We start from the raw sequence: 22,099 nt of genomic DNA, 5'->3' as shown, positions 1-22,099 counted from the left end.
GAGAGAAATAGATAGCTATTGACAGGGTCACCTGTCCTCTTGCAAGTTTCTGATCTCTTCCTGCTATAACACAGCCTTCATAGGGAGGTGGAGTGATTTTTTTTTTTTTAAGATTTTATTTACTTATTTGACAGAGAGAGTGGGAGAGCACAAGCAGAGGGAGCAGCAGAGGGAGAGGGAGAAGCAGGCTCCCTGCCAAGCAGGGAGCCCGATGTGGGGCTCGATCCCAGGACCCCAGGATCACAACCTGAGCCGAAGGCAGAAGCTTAACCATCTGAGCCACCCAGGCGCCCCAGGAAGGTGGAGTGATCTTAACAGATAAGTTGAATATTGTCTGACCCCTGCATAACTTCTCTATGTCTTTCTACTGCACAGGATCAGGAGTTACAGGTGACCCAGGAACTAAAGGGGGTGACCTCAAATGGGTCCCCTTGCTCTGGATGGGGTTAGGGTGGTCAGAGAGCTGTTTTTCTGGATTCAAAAAGATCTCTACGCACTGTAGGGCATCTTAGAAAATATAGTTGTCATGGCTGCCCTGGAAGAAAAGGAAACCATTTCATGATGGTAAATAATTGTTTATGTTCAACCTCCTACACTCACTATAAGCTTTCCTGGGCCCCAGATTCTTTCTGTAAGTCTCTGATCATGCTTTATCTGGTCTATGCCTACTCCGAGTTCAGGTTTCAACTTAGGCACCCCTGTGCTGACTTCACATCCAGGCTGGGTTAGGTACCCTCTCTGGGCTCCGCTAGTCTCCTGGACTTCCCCAAGGATTTACTTATTTAGCATGTTTAGTGCTTATTTTCTGCCTATCCCTCTAGAATGGAAGCTCCATGAGAGCAAGGAGTTTTCTAATCCATGAACATGGTATATATTTCCACTTATTTAGATCTTCTTTAATGTGGCTCAACAGTATTTTGTAGTTTTCAATGTAGAAATCTTGCATATCTTTTGTTAAAATATTTCCTAAGGATTTTTGGGTTTGATACTATTGTAAAAGAACTTATCTTCAATCTCATTTTGCAACTGTTTCTACCTAGTATGTAAACATAAAATTGATTTTTTTTTTTTAAGTAGGCTCCATGCCCAGTGTGGAGCCCAACACAGGGCTTGAACCCACCACCCTGAGATCAAGACCTGAGCTGAGATCAAGACTGAGCCACCCAGGCACCCCTATTTTGAAGATTTAATGAGAATATCCATGTAAAGCGAGAGCACAGTCTGATACATGGTTAGTGCCCAATAAACATCAGTTTGTATTACCTCACTTCTCCCTCCCTATAAAAGAGGGAGCATTCTAGTTTGTAAATCCTTAAGTTTACAATGAGAATGAAATGACATCATGCACAGACTGTGCATAGCACAATTCTTGGCACAGGGAAAGCCACTGGTAAATGTTTGCTATTATTATTTACCAAGTCCCTGCTTATATTGCGCTGGGGGGCATGGAGATGTGTCAATCAAGGACCCAGTCCACTGAAAGCTCACAGCCTATTGGCAGAGACAGGTAAGTATAGAGATCGTTACCACACAGTGTAGTAAGGGGACATAAACTGAAATTTGCCAGTTTAAACCTAAAAGGAAACAGCAATGGTTTATAGCAGGGAAAATAGGAAACAACTTAGGGACGGGGTTCCCCTGCGGTACCTACGTGTAATGCATCGGTATGAACCATTAAACTTAATGCTGCGGAACGGAGGATGGGGATGGTTGGCTGGCGCAGGGGGTGAAAATTACTTTTCATTAGACCCTTTTGTATCTTTTGCATCTTGGACTGTGTTCAAAATAAGCAGTATTTTTTAAAATAAGAAATTATGCTGTGGAAAGTATTCAATGCCACCAATGTTCACGACTTACTGTTATGTGAAAAAAAGTTAATTTGTCAAACAGCATGTCGTTTTACGCTTACCTAAAAAAAAGACGGGGCAGGAGTACAACAAAGTATTAGCAGTAACTTCATCAGTGGGATTAATGTTGAGTTTTACTTTCTCCTCTCGGCTTTTCGAGATTTTGCTAAGGTTCTACATTAAGCAGAATTTTGTTTTGTTTTGTTTTTGTTTATTGGCCGTGAGAATTAAAGTTATTAACAAAACTACAACTCCCAGCAGGCATCATGCCCCCGGCTTCTGAAGACCGGCCTTCTATGGGCGCAATGTTCGCTGGGATTCGTAGTCCAGTAGCAGAAGCAAGGTGGGACGCGCAGTACCGGTACAGATGACAGAGGAGGAATCACCCGCAGTGTCGACCAATGGACAGTGGGGGCCAGCCCTGAGTGGCGCTCGCAAAACCAATGGGTGAGCCGACGTCCCTGAGTGACGTGTTCTTTAGCCTACGGGCGGCCCATGGGGGCGGGTCGGTGAGCGGCGGCCGTAGTGCGAACCATGGGAGGTGGCTGGTGGTGGGCTCGGGCCGCCCGACTGGCCCGGCTCCGCTTCCGGGGGGCGCTGCTGCCGCCTCCGCGGCCCCGGAGCGGGGGCGCCCGGGGGTCTTTCGCCCCTGGCCACGGCCCCCGCGCCGGGGCTTCGCCACCCCCCGTGTCCGAGCTGGATCGTGCGGACGCCTGGCTCCTTCGGAAGGCGCACGAGACAGGTCTGAGGCTGGGGTCGGCCCGGATGGGAGAGGGGGTTCCAGATAGCCAAGCTGTCGGCGCACGTGAGTGGGGGGTGGGGGGTGGGGGCGGGGCTCCTGCTGGAAACAGGGCCGGGGCTCCGGAGAGAGCAGGGCTTCCGTATAAGCGCAGGGAAGTGCTCGCTGCAAGAGCGGTCTGTCCGCAAAGAAGGGCTTGCGGATGGGACGGTGTCCGGTTAGTGGGGTGCAGTAGGGATTGGAGAGGTTAGTCGGGCTAGGACTGGCAGCCTTATAAAATTGCACTGCCTGGGCAAGAGAGGCGTCCAGAGAGCGTTAAGGGCGGGGAGCTGCCTACTAGAGGGGTGCGCGTTGAAGGAGCCAGTTCAGCTTGAAGAGGCGACCACTCTGCATTAGGCGGGAGTGTGGATCCCCACCAAAGAGGGGGTTGAGTTCCGGATTGGAGGGAGAAACAACCAATAATAGAAAAGCTCTGGGCTGATTGGAGGGCCAGGTGATCCAGGCTGCAGGGGGAGGGGCCTCACGTGGAGAGGGTAAATAGAGGCTGGGGTAAGGGTGTGGGGTTTGTAACCCCGACTGGCCCGTTAGCGCCCCACCAGGGACTTGAATGGAGGTAAATAACAGCAAAGAAGGACGTACGCAGATAGTTGATAGTTGGCGTTAGGGGGAGGCTGGAGAGAGACTTGAAGTGAGAGAACAGCTTGTCCCCGGAGGGGGGATACACATTTATGGGGGTGGGACGTTGACCAGCATGACCTCTTGGGATCTGCCTGTCCTCAGATTTAGGTCCTGCAGTTTGGGTTCCTAGATACTCCTCCAGATTCTGCAGACTGTCTTGAATCTTTGGTGCTGCGGAGTTTGGGGGAGAGGGCTCAGAGATGGATGGAAGCCAGAGTTTGGGCGCGGGGATAAGGTTAGGTGGAGGGCTGCCAGGACCAGGCGGGGATTTGGGGTGGGATAACACCGTCCTGGCAGATGGGGTTGGGGGCAGGGTTTGGGCTGATGCTGATTTCTTGCCCGCCACCCCCGCCCCTTCCTGTAGCATTCCTCTCCTGGTTCCGCAATGGTCTCCTGGCATCAGGCATCGGGGTCATCTCCTTCATGCAGAGTGACATGGGTCGGGAAGCTGCCTATGGTGAGTACAGACCCCCACTCTCACCCTCACCAGGAAGTGTGGGCACTTGCTCCCCCACTGAGGAGGTAGAGCCCCCATCCTCCCTGGTGGCTATAGATTCTTCCCTGCCCCATCCCAGCCTCCCCATAGTTAAGTGTGGAACCCCTCACTCTTTCCCCCCTGCCAGAAGCCACCTCACCCTCCCTCCCACCCCACCCACCCCGGCTTCCTGGGCACTGGGGAGGGCGGTGGGTCCTTGCCCCCTCCTATCCGACTTCTCAACAAAGATGAGGGTCCTGGCCGAGCCCCTCATGCTGGCTCAGCCCCAGACTGGCCCCGCTGCTGCCCCTCCAGCCCTGTTTTTGCTCTCAGACCAGCTCCTTACTCCTCCTCTGGTCCTGAACCCCCACCTCCACATCCTAGACAGCCCCCCCTCTGACACCTTCTCGAGTCCCTGAGCTTGGGTCTGCACTTACCCCTACCCTGACCTTGAGTTTGCCCCTTCCTCTAACTCCACCTCAGTTTCCTGACCCACCTCGATCCCCGGGTCATCGGGCTCCCAGACCCGGGCCTCCAGCCACCCCACTGCCTGCAGGCAGCCCCCTGGCCTGGGAGCTCGGGCCCTCCCTCCCGCTGACTGCAGCCTTCTCCCCCCCCTCACCCCCGCACAGGCTTCTTCCTGCTGGGCGGCCTGTGTGTGGTGTGGGGCGGCTCCTCCTACGTGGTGGGCCTGGCGGCGCTGCGGGGACCCATGCAGCTGTCGCTGGGGGGCGCGGCGGCGAGCGTGGGGGCCGTGCTGGCGGTAGGCCTGCTCTGGGCTTGTGCCGTCGGCCTCTACATGGGTCAGCTGGAGCTGGATGTGGAGCTGGTGCCCGAGGACGACGGGACAGCAGCTGCCGAAGGCCCCGATGAAGCAGGCCGGCCACCACCAGAGTGAGTGGCTGGGCCACGGGGAATGGCCGGGCGCTGGACGGCCGGGGGCCCAAGGACCGGGACATTAAAACCTGACCCTTTGCCCGCTCCATGTTCCGAGTGGTGGTTCCTGCCATGGGGAGGGTGGGGCGGGCGTGGGAGCCAGGCGAGGCAGGTGGAAGTAACCAAGAAGGAGAAAGGAGAGAGGAGCCCCGAGGCCCCCAGAGACCGAGCCACAGAGGGGGAGAAGGTGTTTAATTTTGCCGGCCGGCCGACAGGGCTGAGCTCAGCCCTGGGGCAGTGCCCTCGGGGCCCCACCCATCCCTCAGGGTCCGGCTCTGTAGGCAGCTCTCCAGTCCTCAGTCCCCCTTCCGCTGCACCCTGGTGCCCGTGGGCCCCGGGTACGGCAGGCCCAGGGGCGGGTAGAAGGCCTCAGGGAGGGTGGGGCCCGGGCCCAGCCTCTGCAGGTGCGGGTACATGAGGCCCAGCTCCGCGGGGCCATAGCGGATGGTGCCGGGTGTGCACAGGCCCCGCACGACGGGGGGCAGGAAGCCCGCGTGGAGGAGGGAAGGTGGGGGGTCCCCAGGAGGCCCCAGGCCCCAGGGCCGCACCAGGTCCTGCTTCAGGGCCCCTGCCCGGATGACAGAAGTAAACTCAGGCCGAGGCAGGGCCGGGTGGCCAGACGGCTCCTCGTCCCCACTGTCCTCCGGGTCTTTAGCGTCCCCTGGGCGAGGCTCCACTTTGATGCGTTTGCCCCGGCTCCGGGGGGCCTCGTCCTTGTCTAGGGGGGCAGCCTGCTTCCCTTCCACTGGAGGCTCTGGCTCTAGAAGAGGGAGATATGAAGGGTGCTGTGTGTGTGCGTCCCCAGCCCTCAGTCTTCCCATCTGTGGAATGAAGCTGAGCTCGGTGGTCTAGACCTGTGGGTCTCAGCTGGGGCCATTTTGTCCCCTAGGGGGTCATGTGGCAGTCTGGAGACATTTCTGGTTGCCACAGCTAGGGTGGACGGTGCTCCTGGCATCTACGGGTAGAGGTTGGGGATTCTGCTAAACACCCTACAATGCACAGGACAGCCCCCAAAGCTGAGAATGATCTGGCCCCAGCTATCAGTAGAGGGGAGACTGAGAAACCCTGGTCTAGACCCGTGTTGTCCAACAGAACTTTCCTCGATGACATTCCATATCTGTGTGCTCCAACGCATTAGCCACTGGCCACGTGAGGCCACTGAGCCCTTGAAATGTGGCAAGGGTGTCCGAGAAAATCTTTCATTTTTGATTAAACGTAAGTCACCACACGTGGCTAGTGGCTTCCAGACTGGAAAGCTCAGGGCCCAGAGACCCTTTCCCTTGGAGCTTCCCGGGGTGAGGTGGGAGGTGAGGCTCACCTGTGGGCTCTGGCTCTGGGCTGGATGCGTCCTCACAGGCCACGCTGGCCGGAAGCTGGAAGGCATCCAGAGGGGTCTGGCCACCCTCGGCTTGGCTGGGGACAAGACAGGGGGTGTAGAGCCCCCACCCCATGGTACTTAGGGCTCATCACTGGAACCCACCCCCCCACTCCAAGCTGGGGTCTAGCCCAGCTTAGCCCTGTCTCCCGAGGCCAGACCCGGGCAGCCTGTGCCCCCCACCCCACCCCCCGCCAATGTCACCACCTGGGTGTCCCCTGGGTACCTCATGCTCATCTCCCCTCAGCATCTTCCTTTCAGACTTCTGCTCCTCTCAGGAGCCCCAAGCCAGCCCATCAAAGCCAGAGACGTGGGTGTGAGCAGATGCCACCTCCCCTCCTCCACCTGCACTGTCTGGCGTTTCCCAGACCTGCCCCAGGACCCGTCCCAGCCTCTTCCCTGGGCTCCAAGCCCCTGTCGTGTCCCTCGAAGTCCCTTGCAGCAGCCAGAGGGGTCTTTCCACAAAGCAGACATGACTGTGACCCTCTCCAGCTTTAAACTCTGCCATGGCTCCCCAGTGCCCCAGAATCAAGTCCAGACCCTCTGCGTGGGACTGAGCCCACTTCAAAGCTGCCTCCTCAATCCTCTGTCCCCTGCGAGCAAGGTCACCCCACATCCGGGCCTTTCCTCTCACTGTCCCCCTGTCCCCTTCCTGTTTTCAAACCCTTCTGGGCTTGTCCTCTTTGAAAAGCCCCCCCCCCCGGAAGAGGCGCCCCCCACCCCAAGCTGGGGAGAGATGGCAAAGTCTTGTGGAGGGGTTCTGAGCCGCCCTATGGGGCACACGGGGTACAGCCCTCACCTGAGCACATAGCTGACCCAGAGCACGTGGCGCTCCCCGGGGCTCTTCCCGCTCACAGCCACGGTGGCCACGGACTGCAGCCACACAAAGCCCCCAGCCCGCTGCAGCCAACGGTAGTAACCAGTCATCACCTGCCCCTTGTCCAGCACTGGGCCCAGCCCAGGGGCCGGCGGAGACAGAGAGAGACAGGTGGACAGGAAGACGGGGTGAGAGAGGAGGACAGGGGGACAGAGAGGGTGACGGTAGGGAGGAGACAAGGGCAAAAGTACAGAGCGGGAGATGGGGAGAGACTGAGTCAGAAGGACTGAGCACTAACCCGGCACGGGGGGGGGCCTTCTGGATTTTTAAGGGGGGCGGGGTCAGAGAGACACCACGGCCCCATTCCTCCCACCCCACGTCTGAGCTGTGGCTCAGGGTGCAGGGATTGGGGGCACTCAGGCCAGGGGTGCTAGGAGACGGGGGTTCTCACGGTCCAGGTGGCTCTGGCGGATCCTGGCTGCGTCCTGGCCGTGGACAAACTGGTAGCAGCTGCGACCCACGAGCTCTGAGGGCCCCAGGTCCATGTGGTCGCTGACTCTGAGGACAGCAGGTGACAGGAGTTGAGAAGAGGTCTGAGACCAGGGGGGTAGAGAACAAGAGGCAGGGTTGGCTCTGGAATCACCAGGAGTGCTCCGGGCCTCAGTTTAACCCTGGGTCAAATGTGCGTAATACTAGTGTCCCTCCTAGGGCGGCCATGAGCATTCAGGCAGGTGGCACTGCTGGGTGCGGGGTGGCCCCGGGCACTCGGAAGGCTCTCAGAGCGTGGGGACGATTTCACAGTTTAATTTTCCCCACTGCGCGGGGCAGGAGACAAAGGGGGGCGGGGAGGGGCGGGGAGGGGCGGGGAGGGGCGGGGAGGGGCGGGGCTCTGCAGAAGGGGCCTCGGGCAAGCCCCGCCCACCCTCTCCACCGGGCGCCGGCCCGGCCTCCTCCTTCCGGTACCTCCGCCCTCGCTGCTCTTCCGTCCCCGGGGCTCCCCAGCCCCCGGGGCTCCCCAGCGCAGCTCTGACAGCCCGCAGCCCCAGCTCTCCCGCGTGGCCCCATCCGCCCGCCTCGGCCCCCAACCCCGGTACCTGCTCTCACAAGCAAGGATGGTGAGACCCAGGCTGAGACGGAAGACGATCATATGTCCGTGTAGTGGCAGCTCAGCCAAGGGGGCTGGGGGCAACGTGTGGCCCAGAGCCACAAGGCCCAGGGAGCGGGCCCGAAGGCGCCCCGTTACGTGGATGACCTGCAGGCGGCAGGCGGGGTTGGAGGAGAAGCCTGGCGAGGCCGGGGCGGGGGGGAGGGGGTGCGGGGGGGGGGGTCGGAGGCACGGGCAGGAGGACCACAACCCGGCCACCGGGCCAGGCTGCGGCTGTCACCCACAGCTGCCGGGGCACAAGGACATAGCTGGCGGAAATGCGGGGGTTCTCCCCAGGTGGGCGTCAGAAGCTGGGGCCGGAGAGCTCACACTCACCTTGTACCCCGAGGCCTTGACGTGCAGCCCCCTCTTGGTGAGGGTAGATTTCATGCGGATGAAGAAGGAGCGCTCCTGGACCCGGGAGAAGGGAGGCACTTCGGCGGCGCTGGCCTCTGGGATGGGGAGTGAAGGAAGGTTATGGGATCCTGAGGAAAAAACACACACGGGCCCCCCTTGCCCCCAGTACAGCTAGCCAGAAGGGTCATGGCCACGGCCTAATGGTTACACAACCTCACTGAAGTCGTATACCAACCTCCCCTCTGAACAGCAGCCAGCCAGATCTCAAATATAACCCTGTCTCTTCCTGCCCTGAAACCGCCATGGCTCCCTAGGACCCTTGGGATAAAGCCCAGCTCCTCACCTTGGCCTCAAACTTTGGCAAGAACCGCCTCCCGCTGACACCAACTTAGCTACAAACTCCAGGTCTCAGGTGGGACAGCTCCTCCTCCAGGAAGCCCTCCCTGACCCCCAGGCTGGGTCAGGCATCTCGCTGGGGGTGGGACCCCAGCCCTGACCACGCTGGATCATCATTCTCAAGGGACTGGTCAGTCTTCCCCACCTGGACTGTGAGCCCAGAGGGTAGGGCTGGGGCTGCTGTCATCTCTGTGTCCCCAGCCCTCCCCAGCACAGAGCAGTAAGACCCACAAATACAGATTAGTCTCTAAATCCCGTGATAGTCTTATAGCTGCTCACACCCAGACGGACCTGTGCCTCAGTGGACCCTCGTGTGTGTCACAGACATCTCCCAATCTTGCAGCGCTGCTGACAGCTCAGATGCTTTTGGTGTTAAGCAAACCCAAAATAAGAAGATCCTACTGGGGCGCCTGGGTGGCTCAGATGGTTAAGTGTCTGCCTTCAGCTCAGGTCATGATCCCAGAGTCCTGGGATCGAGCCCCACATCAGGCTCCTGGCTCAGCAAGGAGCCTGCTTCTCCCTCTCCCTCTGCCTCTCTCCCTGCTCATGCTCTATCTCTGTGTCTCAGATGAATAAATAAAATCTTAAAAAAAAAAAAAGAAGATCCTACTTACAGAAAAGTTAGCCTCTAGTCCCCCAACATCTCAGAGCTAAAAGGAACTTTTAGGGTAATCTCCCAACACCCACCCTCTCCAACATGGAGTGGAATTTTCCACTGGAGAGAAGGCCTGGAAGCACAGATGCTACAGCCAGACAAACCTGGGCTGGAGTCCAGATCAACCACTCACAGCTGTGTGACCTGGGGCAATTAACTTAACCTCTCTGTGCTGTGCCTCAGTTTCCACCTGTGCAAAATGAAGACAGTGATAGTTCCTGCTTGCAGGGTTGTGATTAGGATTCAGTGAAATTATGCACTTAAAGGCACGGCACCTGTAAAAGCCAATGAGCGTGCGCTGTTTTATTATTACCAAAGCCGGGTTCCAGCTGTCACCCACAGGCACCCATCTCCACTTGGTGGCCAGAGGGGTCTTTCTAAAATTCAAATCTTGGGGAGCCAGGCAGCTTAGGCATATTTAGGGAGCCAAGTCTTGTTGTCTCGGTTTAGCCTCTGATCATTTTACCAAAATTTGCTTTGCAGAGCTCGGGGAGAGTGGTTTTTGTTTAAAGAAGACATGGCTGGATACAGTGTACCGGGTGTCCCTTGCCCTACCCTCAGCCGCATTCTTTGGGGGCCCTTGGAATTACCGATCTCAGGGGTATCCGCGAGCGAGGAGGAAGACGAAGAGGAGGAAGAGGAGGGAACGGAGGGCGGGGTGGGGGGCCCGGGGGTCGGGGCCCGGAGCCCCAGTTGCTCCAGCACCTCGGAGTGGTCCCCCGGATGGATGTAGTCGAAGACGCTGCTACCCGTCAGCTCCACCTGCCGGCGGAAGAGGGGACCGCAGAGGGCGGGTAAGATGCGCGCGCAGTCACTCGCCCGGGGTTCAGCCTCCGGCTCACTCGCCTCCGTTGCAGGCGCGCTTCAAGCCAGTTTTGGTTTTTTTATTAGAATTTCTTTTTAACCTTTCTTTTTTTTTTTTTCCTTTTTAACTTTTTTTAAAAGGAGATACAAACTTAGGCTCTAATGCCTTTCTCACTTCAAACCCGGTGATCCTTAAGGATTTTCTGCACCTGCTTATTAAGAAGCCGCGTGCCTGCTTCTCATAGCTTCCATTTGCCCAACTCCCACCCGCACGCAGCAAACAACTGTGCCCGGAAATGAATCACAGGATATCCCAGCAGCGATGGAGATCAGGATACAAGCAGTGGGGTGGTTTTCGAGCTCCTTAAAGTGTTGGAACTTCTCAGACTACCATTCAGTTCACCCCCAAATCTCTCAAAGCAATCTCCCTTTGCTCCACACCTCCCCCAGTCCAGGTCCCCATCTCCCCCCTTCCACCCACCCCGCCCGGCCCCGCTGTGTTCCTGCCCCAGCGTCCTCCCTGCTCTTCTGGCTTTCAGTCTCCACTTTAATACCCCTACTAAGTTACTCCTCTGGCCATGCCCGCCCCCCCCACACACACACCTCAGAAGCCTCCCAGAGCTCCCACTGCCCCTGGGTTTGCGATCGCATGCTTCCCTCTGAACTCCTCCTCATCAAACCCTGCCCTGCACCAGCTGCAAGCCTTTCATCCACTCTTCCTCCCCCCTTCCCCTTGTCCATATTCCCCTATCTCCAGGGTCTTCCTCCTCCCGGCATCTCCAACAACTCACTGAAACGGTGCTCACAAAGGCCAAACACCGAGCACTGGGCTTTTCTAAATTTACCACTTGGTAAAACCTTTGTCAAAGTGATGAGAGGATAGCAATTTGTGCTGAATGGATTGGGGAGGCCTAAGATGCCCCCAGGAGCCAGGCTCCCCAAGGATGGGGGTTTTCGGTTTCTGCTTTTAGCTCTCAGTGCCACCTGCAGGAGCTGGGGCAGAAACAGCTGGTGGAAGTAAAGACAAAATGCAAGCCACTCCACTGAAACGCCATAGAAAATCTTCCAAAGTTGGCAAAACCCAAGCCCTCCCAATACAAATGGCTGCAATTCTTTACAATGGGTAAGAAAAAGCAAGTTTTGGTAAATATGGTGCATCTGGCTAAGGCTCATCGACAAACTGATCTTTCTGCTGATCTGCTTTCTTCAAACTGACCTGTTACTTTAATAACAAACCCCCTCCCCCGCCTGTCATGTGGAGCCACCTGGGGCTCCCAGGGGTGCACTTTGAGAACCGTAGATCCAGTTCACTTTTTAGGCTGGGATGGTGAGGCCAGGAGAGGGAAAGGGCATGCAGCACAGGCCAGCAAGGGAGATGCCAGTCCAGGGACCAGCCGCGGGCCCCTTACCTGTGAGAGACCCAGATAGATGGAGACGGTCTCGGAGATGTAGAGGAACTTCCCTTCCTGGTTCAAGGCAAACACGAAGCCATCCAGGGACTACAGTGGGGAGAAATAGGGAGAGGGGAGAGGAGGGTTGGGCATCTGTCTGTCCAGCAGGTAAGTGGTAAGACATTCTGAAATCTGGCTCGCCACCTAGGATGGATTAATCTGGGGCGGGGGAGGGGCTTTCGTGGCCGTGGGAAAGGGCAGGCAGGAGCGGGGAGCCCCGGCCTGATGCTCCCATGGGATGGATGCTGGAGCAAAGGGTGCCGCTCTCCGGAGGTGGCCACCAGGTGGCAGCAAGGAGCAGCAGGCGGGGTAGGGGCCTCACCTGCAAGATGTGTCCTCCCAGGTGCTGCTCGAAGACTTCAGACACCAGCGCCACGGGGCCCCTGTGGCCTGGGGCTGGGGACAGAGGGAGGGGTGAGGCCGGGGCCTGTTGGTAGGCCCCCATTCGAGCCAGGCTACAGATCTCCCTCTCTTCTCCCCAGTCCTGGAGCCGTCTTGGGGCGCTGGGGGCCCCGGGCCCCGACGGGGAGAAACCTGGGCTCGTGGGGACGGGTGGGAGGGGCGGAAGCGGGCTGAGACGCACAGACAGACGCCAGAGGACGCAGGGAGCCGTCCATTCACGCATTCATTCAGAAAGTCTCCCTGAGCCCCGGCTGTGCAGCAGGCCCTGCGCTGGGGACACAGAAGCGGCCCGGACAGCCTGCTCTTCCCCTCACGAAGGCACCCGGGCCAGGGGCAGACACACCACATGCAAGCAACTAGCAAATATAGAATTATTATACGTGCCAGGGCCATGAAGGATTGAAAAGGTGGTGTGAAGTGAGGCCTGTTGTGGGAGGGGGCGTTTGAGCTCAGACCCGAAGGATGGCAATGGGACAGACTGAAGAGGACAGACAGACAGACAGACATTGGTACAGAGAGCCAGAGAGAGAAAGACAAAGGAACAGATATTGAAAGACAAAAGACACCAGACAGACAAGCAGATGGACAGAGAGACATACAGAGGGATACAAGGAATAGAGAAAGAGAGAAGGACATTGCAACTTGACAGAAAAAGGACAAACAGGGGTGCCCAGCTGGCTTAGTCCGTGGAGTGGGTGGCTCTCTCTTGATCTCGGGGTCATGAGTTCGAGCCCTGCATAGGGTGTAGAGATTACTTAAAAATAAAATCTTAAAAAAGAAAACCAAAACCCCAATGAGATGTCACCTCACACCCACTAGGATGGCTAGAGTTCAAAGAAAAATGTTGGCGGGGATGTGGAGAAATCGGAATCCCTGTGCATTGCTGGTGAGAGTGGAAAATGATGCAGCCGCTTGGAAAAACAGTATGGAGGTTCCTCAATAGGTCACATATGGGGGCACCTGGGTGGCTCAGTCAGTGAAATGTCTGCCTTCGGCTCAGGTTCTGATCTCAGGGTCCTGGGATTGAGTCCTGCTCAGCGGGGAGCCTGCTGCTCCCTCTCCCTCTGACCCTCACTCATTCTTTCTTTCTCTCTCTACTGCTCTCTCTCTCTCAAATAAACAAATAAAATCTTTTTTTTTAAAGTCACACATAGAATCACCTGCCACAAAACCCAGCAATTCCGCTCCTAGGTATATACCCCCGAAGAACTGGGAACAGGTGTTCTAATAAATATCCTACACAGATATTCACAGCAGCACGATTCCTAACAGTCAAAAGGTGAAAACACCTCAAAAGTCCATTACCTGATGGACAGATAAATGAAACGTGCTATATTCATACAGTGGAATATTATTCAGCCAGGAAAATGAATGAAGTGGGGACACATGCTCTAATGTGGATGGACTCTGAAAACATTATGATGGGGGCGCCCGGCTGGCTCAGTCAGTGGAGCATGGGACTCTTGATCTCAGGGCCATGAGTTTGAGCCCCACGTTGGGCATGGAGCCTAATTAAAAATAATGTGAAAACATTATGCAAGACACAAGAGGCACACACTGTGTGATTCCATTTCTATGAATTGTCCAGAGCAGGCAAATCCATAGAGACAGGAAGCGTTGGTGGTTGGGTGGGGGGACGGGGAGTGTCTGCTAATGTGGATAGGGCTTTTTGGAGGGCGATGAAAATGTTCTGGAACCAGATAGAATGGTGGTTGCATAACCCTGTGACTGTACTGTCACTGAATTGTACACTTTATTTTATTTTTTAATTTAATAAAGCCCACTGCAGGGCTTGAACTCACAACCCTGAGATCAAGACCTGAGCTGAGATCAAGAGTCAGATGCTTAACCGACTGAGCCACCCAGGCGCCCCTGTACATTTTATTTTTTTAAAGATTTTATTTACTTGACAGAGAGAGAGAGAGAGAGAGAGCACAAGCAGGGCCAGTGGGAGAGCGAGAACCAGGCTCCCTGCTCAGCAGGGAGCCCAATGTAGGGCTCAATCCCCTGGCAGACGCTTAGCCGACTGAGCCACCCAGGCATCCCCACTGTGCATTTTAAAATGGTGAATTCCATGTTATATAAATTTTACTTCAATTAAAAAAAAAAAAGAAGTTTTAAGGGGCACCTGGGTGGCTCACTCACTTATGCATCTGCCTCTTGATTTCGGCTCAGGTCATGATCTCTGGGTCATGAGATCGAGTCCCGAGTGGGGCTCTGCGCTCAGAGGGGAATCTGAGATTCTCTTTCCCTCTCCCTCTGCTCCACACACACCCTCTCTCTCTCTCTCTCTCTCTCTCTCAAATAAATAAATAAATATTTAAAAAATATTTTAAAAGAGATAGAACAGACATATGTAGACAGAGAAATTCAGAGACAGACAAAGACAGAGAGACGTAAAGAGACAGAGAGAACAGAAAGGCGATGCCCAGAGAGACATACAGAGAAAGAGGGTGACTGACAGAAGGACGTGGCAAATGAGACCAAGGGCAAAGAGAGACCCAGCCCCCAACAGGCAGGAGCAGAGGTGGGAGAGTGTTGGGGGGGGATTGGAGCCTGTTTCCACAGGGACCTTCTCCCTGACCCCGCAGAGAACCACCTCCCAAGGGATCCTATGTCTGGATTGGGGAGCCAGGGGATTCAGTGACCTTGAAGTTTGCCAGGTCTGGTGCCAAGCCCCAGGGCTGGCCCTCCCTGGCTTTCTGCCCTGGGACCAGTCCGTTCACTTCTCTGCGCCTCAGTTTCCTCCTCTGTCAAGTGGCTTTGCAAAGAGCGCTGACCTCACTGGTTGGTTGAGCATTCATTCAGTCAGCTTAAGGAACAGAAAGGGCCCGGCACCCGCCTGGCACACGACAGGTGCTCCCAGACGCAGAGCAGGGATTAGTATTAATAGTGTGATTACTATTGTTATTTCCAGGCCATCAAAACACCAGACAGCCAAACCCCGCCCGCCCCCCCCCACCCCCCCGCTCCGGACTCGGGGTGGGGGGGTGCAGCCCCGCCCCCAGCCCCCTAACGTCTTGGCCACGCCTCCTTCTCCCAGGAGCACCTCCCGCTGTTCGCACCCCTTTCCCACCCCTGGCTGGAGCTCCAGGAACAATAAATGGGGTGGGGGTTTGATGGGGACCCCTCCCCCGAGATGCAGCGCGAACCAGCCGGGTGACAGGCAGGAACAATGCCGCCTGCTAATTGTCGCAATTTTCCCCTGTCATTTTTGCTAATTCCTTCATTTTCCCGCTCACAGGATCAGCCCAGGTCAGACTGAACGTCTGCAATTAACAGTCTTAATGGGCACGTCGGACTGGGGGTGCGCAGGGGGAGGGCTCACTGTTCCCCCGTTGGGACGGGAGCTTTGGGGTTGGTCCCCATCACTGACTGATGCGTCTTATCACCCCCCGCCTCCCCCTCCCCCTCCCCAACTCCCCAGCCTCCTCCCCCTGGGTTCCCGCATCTCCAGGCAAATGCCTCAAATCTGCTGTCCCCCAAATTCTGCACGTGGCTCTTTACTGCTCCCAGATCTGCCCCCTCCTCACACCCAAACCCCCGACCATCACTCAGTCATTCAACAAACATTTGCTGCGTTTCTCATTGGAGCCTGACTACTGGAGAAAAAAAATTGTCCCAGTTGTCATCACAGAGTGGGGACTGAGGGAAGGTGGGGAAAAGGCCACTCCCAGGTCTTAGGGGTCTGGTCACCTCCTATTCTCAATTGGACCGAGAGAGATTCACTGTCTGGGGAGAGGGAAACCTGAGTCCCTAGGGGCAGGCCTGAGGCCGTCTGCACTCACCTCCTCACTAGACTCCCTGCTTCTACCCTCACACCTGCCACCTCCGGCTCCCATCCCACTTGGGCTAACAGCTAAAGTCCCCACCAAGGCCCACGAGGTCCTGCAGGACCTGGTCCTTGCTGTCTACTCCCTGCCTCACCTACTCCTTTCTGGACGCCTTGGCCTCATTGTGGCCTGCACCCAGCAACCTGATTCCTGCCTGCCTCAGGGCCTTTGCACTTACTCCCTCGGCCTAGACTACTTTTCTTCCAGCTTTTCTCAGGCTTGCATCCTCACCTCCTTCCTCGCCTCCTTTGAGCTCAAAGGTCCCTTCCTCAGAGACGCTGTGCCTGATCTGTGAATGAGAATGTCAACCCTCCTCCCCTCACTCTGTTTCACAGTCACCCAACAAGTATTTCACAAGCCCTTACTGTGCCCCAGGCACTGTTCTAGGCTCAGGGAACAAGGTGTCAGGGGGGAGAGACACAATGAACAAGAGAAAGAAGAAATAGCGTCCGGATGACAATAGGTCCTTTGGAAAGAAGACAGGAAAGGGAGACAGGGAGTGCTGGGGGCAGGGGTATTGTCAGTGTTCATAGTCAGGGAAGGCCTTCCTGAAGAGCTGACATTTGGAGGGAAAGACGTTGCTGCCGGAGGGCACAGCAAGTGCAAAGGCCCTGAGGTGGGAACGTGTTTCTCTGAAGAACAGCAAGGTAGCCAGAGTGTGTGTGTCTGTCTGTCTGTGTGTGGCAGGGGGTGGGAGGGAGTTGAAGAGGTGAGAGGGGTAGAGAAATGAGATCAGAGAGGTGGGGAGCAGTGCGCCTCCCAGGAAGGATCTGTAGGCCCATCCTTGAGGTCAGGGACTTTGTCCTGTTCCCTGGGGTGTCCCTAGAACAGGACCTGGCACAGGGAAGGTGTTCAGTGGGTGTTGAATGAATGCTGACCACTGATGCAAGATCCAGGCTACCTCCTCCCTGGACTCAGAGGTCCCAGGCTAGCCTTCAACATCCGTTGTGCCAGCTGACCAAGGCCCAGAGGGAGACTGGGACCTCCAAGGTCCCCAGAGACCTATGAACAGGCCAAGTCCGGAGGCTGAGAAGGTGCCCTGTGAAGCCAGTTGGAATCTCAGCTGGGCCCGGGCTTGGCTGAGGATGCCTTGGGCAAACAGCTTCACCTCTCTGGGACTCAGTTTTCCACTTCTGTAAAATGGAAACATCGCTTTCCTCCTGATGTTTTTTTGAGAGGATTAAGCGAGTTTTGTGGGTTTTTTGTTCTGTTCTGTTTTGTTGTTGTTGTTGTTTTGCATGTTATTTGTATATAGTGCTGAACAGTCTGACATGCATTGGACATGTTTGCTATTATAATTGAGGAGGACACGGGAGCACCCTCCCCTTCAGAGAGTGGGAGGCACCCTGCTTTGCTAACTAGCTAAGACGCTGTCCTGTTTCCCCGAGGGGGGTATTATGGAAGCAGGCCCTTGACCTCTTGCTGGGGACCCTGTGAAGCAGGAAACACCTCCAAATTCCTACTTTTGGGGCTACAGGAGGGAGTCCACGCAGTACCTCCAACACATACTGTCCTGGACCGGGGAGTGAGGGGGGTGGGGCGGCCTCCGTGGAGTAGAGGCTGGGGGCGTCGACCAAGTCCGCGGTCTGCCCCCTCAGGGCCGTGTCCTCGGCGGGCGCGCATCCCCTTCAAGTGCCCAGCCAGGCGGGGGCGGGGGGTGGGGGGTGGGGGGGAGCTGGCCGCCGGAGGAGCTCTCGGCACCCCCTCCCTCCCTTTCTCTCCCCGCGTTCGGGACAATAGACAAGATGTTTATCCCCCGCCGGCGCACATGTTGTTCGCGGTAATGACAGTAATCAGCGGCGCTAATGCGGCATTCTCTCGGCGCCAGTCAATTCGCCTAATTACCGCCTGGGAAGCCGGATTATTTAAATTTAAATGGTGATTTATTGCGAGCTTAATCAATGCTATTTTCTCCCCCCCCCCCGCCCGCGCCTCCTCCCCTGGGACCAGGGCAGGAGGGGAATTGGAGCCCCTCCAACCTCACCCTAAGGACACCCGTTCCTCTCTGGGGGAATGTAGCCTGGGGTGCCCCGAACCGGTCACCTGCGACCTCGGATTAACACGATTCACTGTCTGCTTGTCTTTGAGAAGCAGTAATACGTCAGAGTAACAGTAACATAACACTCCTAGGTATCCATCAATAATAAAGTTGTATAATAAAAGGAGCTAATTGGCTATCTGTATTTGTGTTTTACCTCTTCTGTATTTTTACATAACGTAGATTGCATTTGTCTTCTCTATTTCATTATTGGGTCTTGGCTACTAGGATGTCAGCCTGGGCGGCGGGGGGGGGGGGGGGGGGCTTTTATCAAGCCTGTGTTCGGCTGGATCCTGAGGGCTCAAAACAGTAGCTGTTTAATAAACCACAGGCCCCAACAACTCTGCAAGGTCACCACCAAGAGTCACTACGTATTGATTGCACATGGGTCTTTACACGCATCACCTGGTTGATTTTCACCTCAGCCCTCTGGGTGTGCTTGTGGACTTTCATCAGGATTCCCATTTCATGTGTGAGGCACAGAGAGGTCAGGTGGCCTGCCCGAGGGTCACAACGCTGGGGGTGGCCGAGTGGGGACAGGGACCCAGGAGAGTCTTTCTGAAGCTCTCCATCTTACCTGCCAGGTTCCACTGTCTCCCTCCCGCTTTCCCAAACTGGGAATTCAGACTTCAGAGTCCTTGTGCTCCCCCCTGGGGCCCCTCAAGTCTGAGTGAGGGGGTTTCTTGCCCATGAGTGGATGGGGAGGCCCAGGCTGGGTCCCCCTCTGTCCCGCCCATGGAGCTGCGGGCCTTTTTTGGGATAATAACGATTCATCTCCCCTAATAAAAATAACAGCATTGGCTAGTGGTCGGATCCCTGGTGTTGCGGGGCGGGGGGGGGGGCCCTTAGTCGGGCCAGAATTCATGAAATCATCCCTACCTCGTGTGTCCGTTTCACAGATGAATAGACTGAGGCTTAGAGACTAGAAGTCACCCGGTTGGGGCACACAAAAGGTCTGGCTCGCTGTCGGCCAAGGAACCGGGCAAAGGCCCTCTGGTCCGGGCGAGGGCACTGGGACACCCGCCCCCCGCGCATGCGCACTCACCGAGGCCGGCCGGTGGCCCCGCGGCCCGCAGTCCCCAGGGCGGCGCCCCGAGGGCGGCGAAGCGGCGCAGGCGGAGGTAGGTGACGCTGAGGCGCACGATGGACGCCTTGTCCAGCTGGCTCGAGATGGCTCCGGGCAGCGGGAGCAGCTTGGCCAGCTCGAAGAACTCCAGGTTCTCCTTTCCGCGCCGCGAGCGCGCCGCATTCCGGGACTTCTCCTTGCGCTGCGCCTGCAGGCTGGGCGGGCGGCGCGGAGGGGGCGTCAGCGGGGCCGCGAGGCTCCGAGGCCCGCGGCCTGGGGGAGCCCCGCCCTCGGGGCCTCGGAACCGGGCGGGACGTGGGAAGTGGATTCAACACTGGAGGTGGGGCAGAACCTGCGTGTGAATTCTGCACCCGGCCGTGGGGACAGAACCTGGGGTGTAAATAAATTCTGGGGGGAAGGAGGTGGAAGAGGGGAGAAATTAAATGTTGGGTATAAACTCTGAGGAAGGAGGGTAGGAACGGAACACGGTAGGGGTTGTTTGTAGAACAAAGGTTGAGCTACTCTGGGTAAGAAATTCTCGCTCCTGAGGGCGGGGCAGCAAGCTGAGTGTGAATTCTCCCAGGACGCCCTTGGGGGCGGGGCCACGGCCAGGGGGCGGGGCTTTGCTCACCAGGGTCCGGGCGGGGCCTTGACCACCAGCCCAGGCAGAAAGTCCCACGGGACGCTGCGGCCACGACCTCCCCCGCACTTGACCTCGCCTCCGCCGCCACTGCTGGGGTAGGGGGCCGCCATCTCCGCGGGGGCGGGCTCAGACGGGCTCAGAGCAGCCTGCGGGACCCGAGACCCGCGTCTCCTGCCGTGGAAAGGAGCCGGAGGCAGCGCTCGGTGCCCGAGGAGCCCCCCGGGAGACTCGCTAGGGAAACTGAGGTCCGTGCGGCGCTCGGGGTCCCAGCAAGGAGCTAGGGCTGGATGGTGCCTCAGTTTCCCCTCTCCGGGGGCCCCTGGGACGGAGCCCGCTGTTCTCACCCTGCCCGGCCCCAGGCGAATCTCGGGGCGAGGACGTGCCCCGCCGCCGCCGCCGCCGCCGCCGCCTCCCCCGCGCCGCCCGCCAGCGCGGCCGCCTCACGCCCGCGCCGGGCCGGCTCCCGCATACCAATAGGCGCACGCGGCGCGCATACGGATCCGACCGGCCCGCGCGCTGCGTGCCAAGCATGCCCAAGCCGGGCGGGCGGGGGGCAGGCGCCTCGCCGGGGCCCAGGCGCGCCCGGCTCCTACCCCGAGAGCCCTCTGTCCCGGGGATCCGCTCTCTTAGCCCATCCCAGGAGTCCGTTTGCCCTCATCCGCGGTGCGCCCATTTCCCTGGCTGGGCTAAGGAGGCAAGGGGGGCAGAGGGCAGGGACCCCACCCAATGCCCTGCCCAGGGACACCCCCCCACCAGGCCCTTGGGGTGTGGCCATGTGTCCGGGCCGCCAAATCTCAACCACAACTTCCTTCCCGAAGACCCGGGCGTGCGAACCACAGCCCCCGACGCAGTGGCCAGAGCATCAGCCAGAGGACGCCCGCAGGATGGACCCGACACTCGGGGCCCAGGTGTCCTGGTATTCAGATCCTCCAGGAACGTGTTCAGTTAGGTCTTCATTCTTCCGGGACTAGGCATTAAGGATTCTCCCCCCACCCCGCCCCCAATAGCCAGGCCGCCCCCGAGCCTCCCCAACCAGGTGTCCAGATGCCCTAGACCTTGGTGTCCAGGTACCCAGCCCCCTATTCCTCCGGGACCCAAACATCCGTGTGCTCCTTCCCCCCAACCTCAGGATACAGGCGTCCTGATACCCTAGCCCCCTGCACACGAGTTCCGGCCCCCTGTTTCTTCAGGACCCAGGAGTTCCCTGGCCCCCCCCTGCCTGCCTCCCGGCGTCCCCTACCCGCAGGACGCACAGCGCCCTTACCTGGCCGCGGGGCAGGCTCCGGGCCCGGCGTGGGGCCGACCGGGCGGCGCAGAGGGGTGGCCCCATAGACCCCGGGGCAGGCCGGGCTCGGCGGGGCGCGCGGGCTGTGGCGCTAGGTTCTCCGCGCCCACCGCGGCCTCGCAGACTTGGGAGCCGCGCGGACCGCGCTGGCAGGCGGGGGCGGTGTCTGCGGAGCCCCGCCCACCTAGTCTCCGCCCCCTCGGTCCGGCCCCCGCGACAGCCTCTTCGGCCTTTGCTGTGGTAGGGGCTTCCCAGCGAGGGACTCTGGAGCGGCCCCGGGACCCGAGTCCGCTCCGCCCACGGCAGCTTCGGGGGTCTGGCCCCCTCCCACCAGAGTGAGAACCTCGGAGCCGGGGCTTCCCCATCTCGAGAGGGGAACACCGGAGTTTCCATACTCCAACCGGAGGAACTAGCACCTTAGTCCCCCAAGAGAACCCCGAGCTCCAGCAGCCCCTCGGGCAAGGCGGACAACCATGCACCCAAGCCCCGTGTAGGGGTGGAGACTTAGCCTTCAGTACCCGCGCCAGGGATGCGAATCCAGGCGTTTGAGACCCTCCTTTCCCAGGAGAGAATTTCAGGGTGTGAGCATGCCCTCGACAAGAAGGGGACCCCCGCACCCAGGGCCTCCCCCCTTAAAAGGCCAGGCTTTGGCGTTCGGACCTACCCTCTCTCAGGATACTGGGACCCAGGTGTCGGAAGACCTTCAGAGAGCAGGATTCTGGGGTCTTATTGCTACAGGATTTCTATTCCTTCAGTGCCGGAGGTTCTTGGTCACGCGGCTTGCAAAAACGAAGAGGTAGACTGGACGAAAAGTGATGGGCAGCAATGCAAAGTTTATTGAGCAATATGGTACAAAGCCCCCGGAGAGGGGGGACCCGAGAGGGTTACCCTTGGAGTTTCTAAGTTTAGGGGTTTTTATGAGCTCTTTTGCGGAACTATCTTAAGCAACCAGGGTGTGCCGAGTGGTGCCAATCAGGGCTTTGATTGCTATCTGTCTCTGTATTAGGTTAATGCTTACCCGGGGGGTGGTCTTTAGGGCTGACGTCTGGGGGCTTATGTCTTAACCGCCCCTTGCTCGTGATAGTGACAAATGCTTTGTGGTTAATTGTTTTATTTTAGGACGTTTTGCAGAAGTCATTTCTGCAAAGGCTGCAAAAC

The 22,099-nt window shown here is 57.8% G+C and overlaps 2 protein-coding genes across 3 annotated transcripts; one reads left to right on the top strand and one right to left on the bottom strand.

Moving 5' to 3' along the window:
* The first annotated feature begins 2,357 nt into the window (after positions 1 to 2,357).
* On the top strand, positions 2,358 to 4,722 carry TMEM160 (transmembrane protein 160). Its single transcript, XM_028087988.2, has 3 exons — positions 2,358 to 2,589; positions 3,629 to 3,721; positions 4,372 to 4,722. The coding sequence occupies exons 1-3, from the start codon at positions 2,382 to 2,384 to the stop codon at positions 4,635 to 4,637; spliced, it is 567 nt and encodes a 188-aa protein (XP_027943789.1). The 5' UTR covers positions 2,358 to 2,381; the 3' UTR covers positions 4,638 to 4,722.
* Positions 4,723 to 4,838: 116 nt separating this feature from the next.
* On the bottom strand, positions 4,839 to 21,834 carry NPAS1 (neuronal PAS domain protein 1). Of its 2 annotated transcripts, none has more exons than XM_028088142.2 (12): positions 20,921 to 21,834; positions 19,645 to 19,827; positions 18,993 to 19,228; positions 11,997 to 12,070; positions 11,633 to 11,722; positions 10,010 to 10,181; positions 8,348 to 8,463; positions 7,962 to 8,119; positions 7,319 to 7,425; positions 6,850 to 6,997; positions 5,994 to 6,088; positions 4,839 to 5,435 (listed from the first exon to the last, which is right to left on the bottom strand). In XM_028088142.2, the coding sequence occupies exons 1-12, from the start codon at positions 21,304 to 21,306 to the stop codon at positions 4,972 to 4,974; spliced, it is 2,229 nt and encodes a 742-aa protein (XP_027943943.1). In that variant the 5' UTR covers positions 21,307 to 21,834; the 3' UTR covers positions 4,839 to 4,971. The 2 variants fall into 2 exon arrangements, with proteins under 2 accessions (XP_027943943.1, XP_027943945.1); XM_028088144.2 differs by having other exon boundaries at positions 21,606 to 21,834.
* Between the last annotated feature and the right edge of the window lie 265 nt (positions 21,835 to 22,099).

The sequence above is a fragment of the Eumetopias jubatus genome, unplaced genomic scaffold, assembly GCF_037043125.1.
Source record: "Eumetopias jubatus isolate StellerSeaLion01/CBP00866 unplaced genomic scaffold, mEumJub1_p1.0 scaffold_10, whole genome shotgun sequence".
NCBI lineage: Eukaryota > Metazoa > Chordata > Mammalia > Carnivora > Otariidae > Eumetopias > Eumetopias jubatus.
Note: the sequence above shows the minus strand (reverse complement) of the source record. Positions and strands in the feature narration are given on the sequence as shown.

Coding starts and splice junctions, on each gene's coding strand:
- TMEM160 (XM_028087988.2), top strand. CDS start 2,382: ATGGGAGGTGGCTGGTGGTGGGCTCGGGCCGCCCGACTGGCCCGGCTC. Junction 2,590..3,628: donor TCGGAAGGCGCACGAGACAG/GTCTGAGGCTGG, acceptor CCCTTCCTGTAG/CATTCCTCTCCTGGTTCCGC. Junction 3,722..4,371: donor GGGTCGGGAAGCTGCCTATG/GTGAGTACAGAC, acceptor ACCCCCGCACAG/GCTTCTTCCTGCTGGGCGGC.
- NPAS1 (XM_028088142.2), bottom strand. CDS start 21,306: ATGGGGAAGCCCCGGCTCCGAGGTTCTCACTCTGGTGGGAGGGGGCCA. Junction 8,120..8,347: donor TCAAGGCCTCGGGGTACAAG/GTGAGTGTGAGC, acceptor TGCCGCCTGCAG/GTCATCCACGTAACGGGGCG. Junction 7,426..7,961: donor ATCCTTGCTTGTGAGAGCAG/GTACCGGGGTTG, acceptor TGCTGTCCTCAG/AGTCAGCGACCACATGGACC.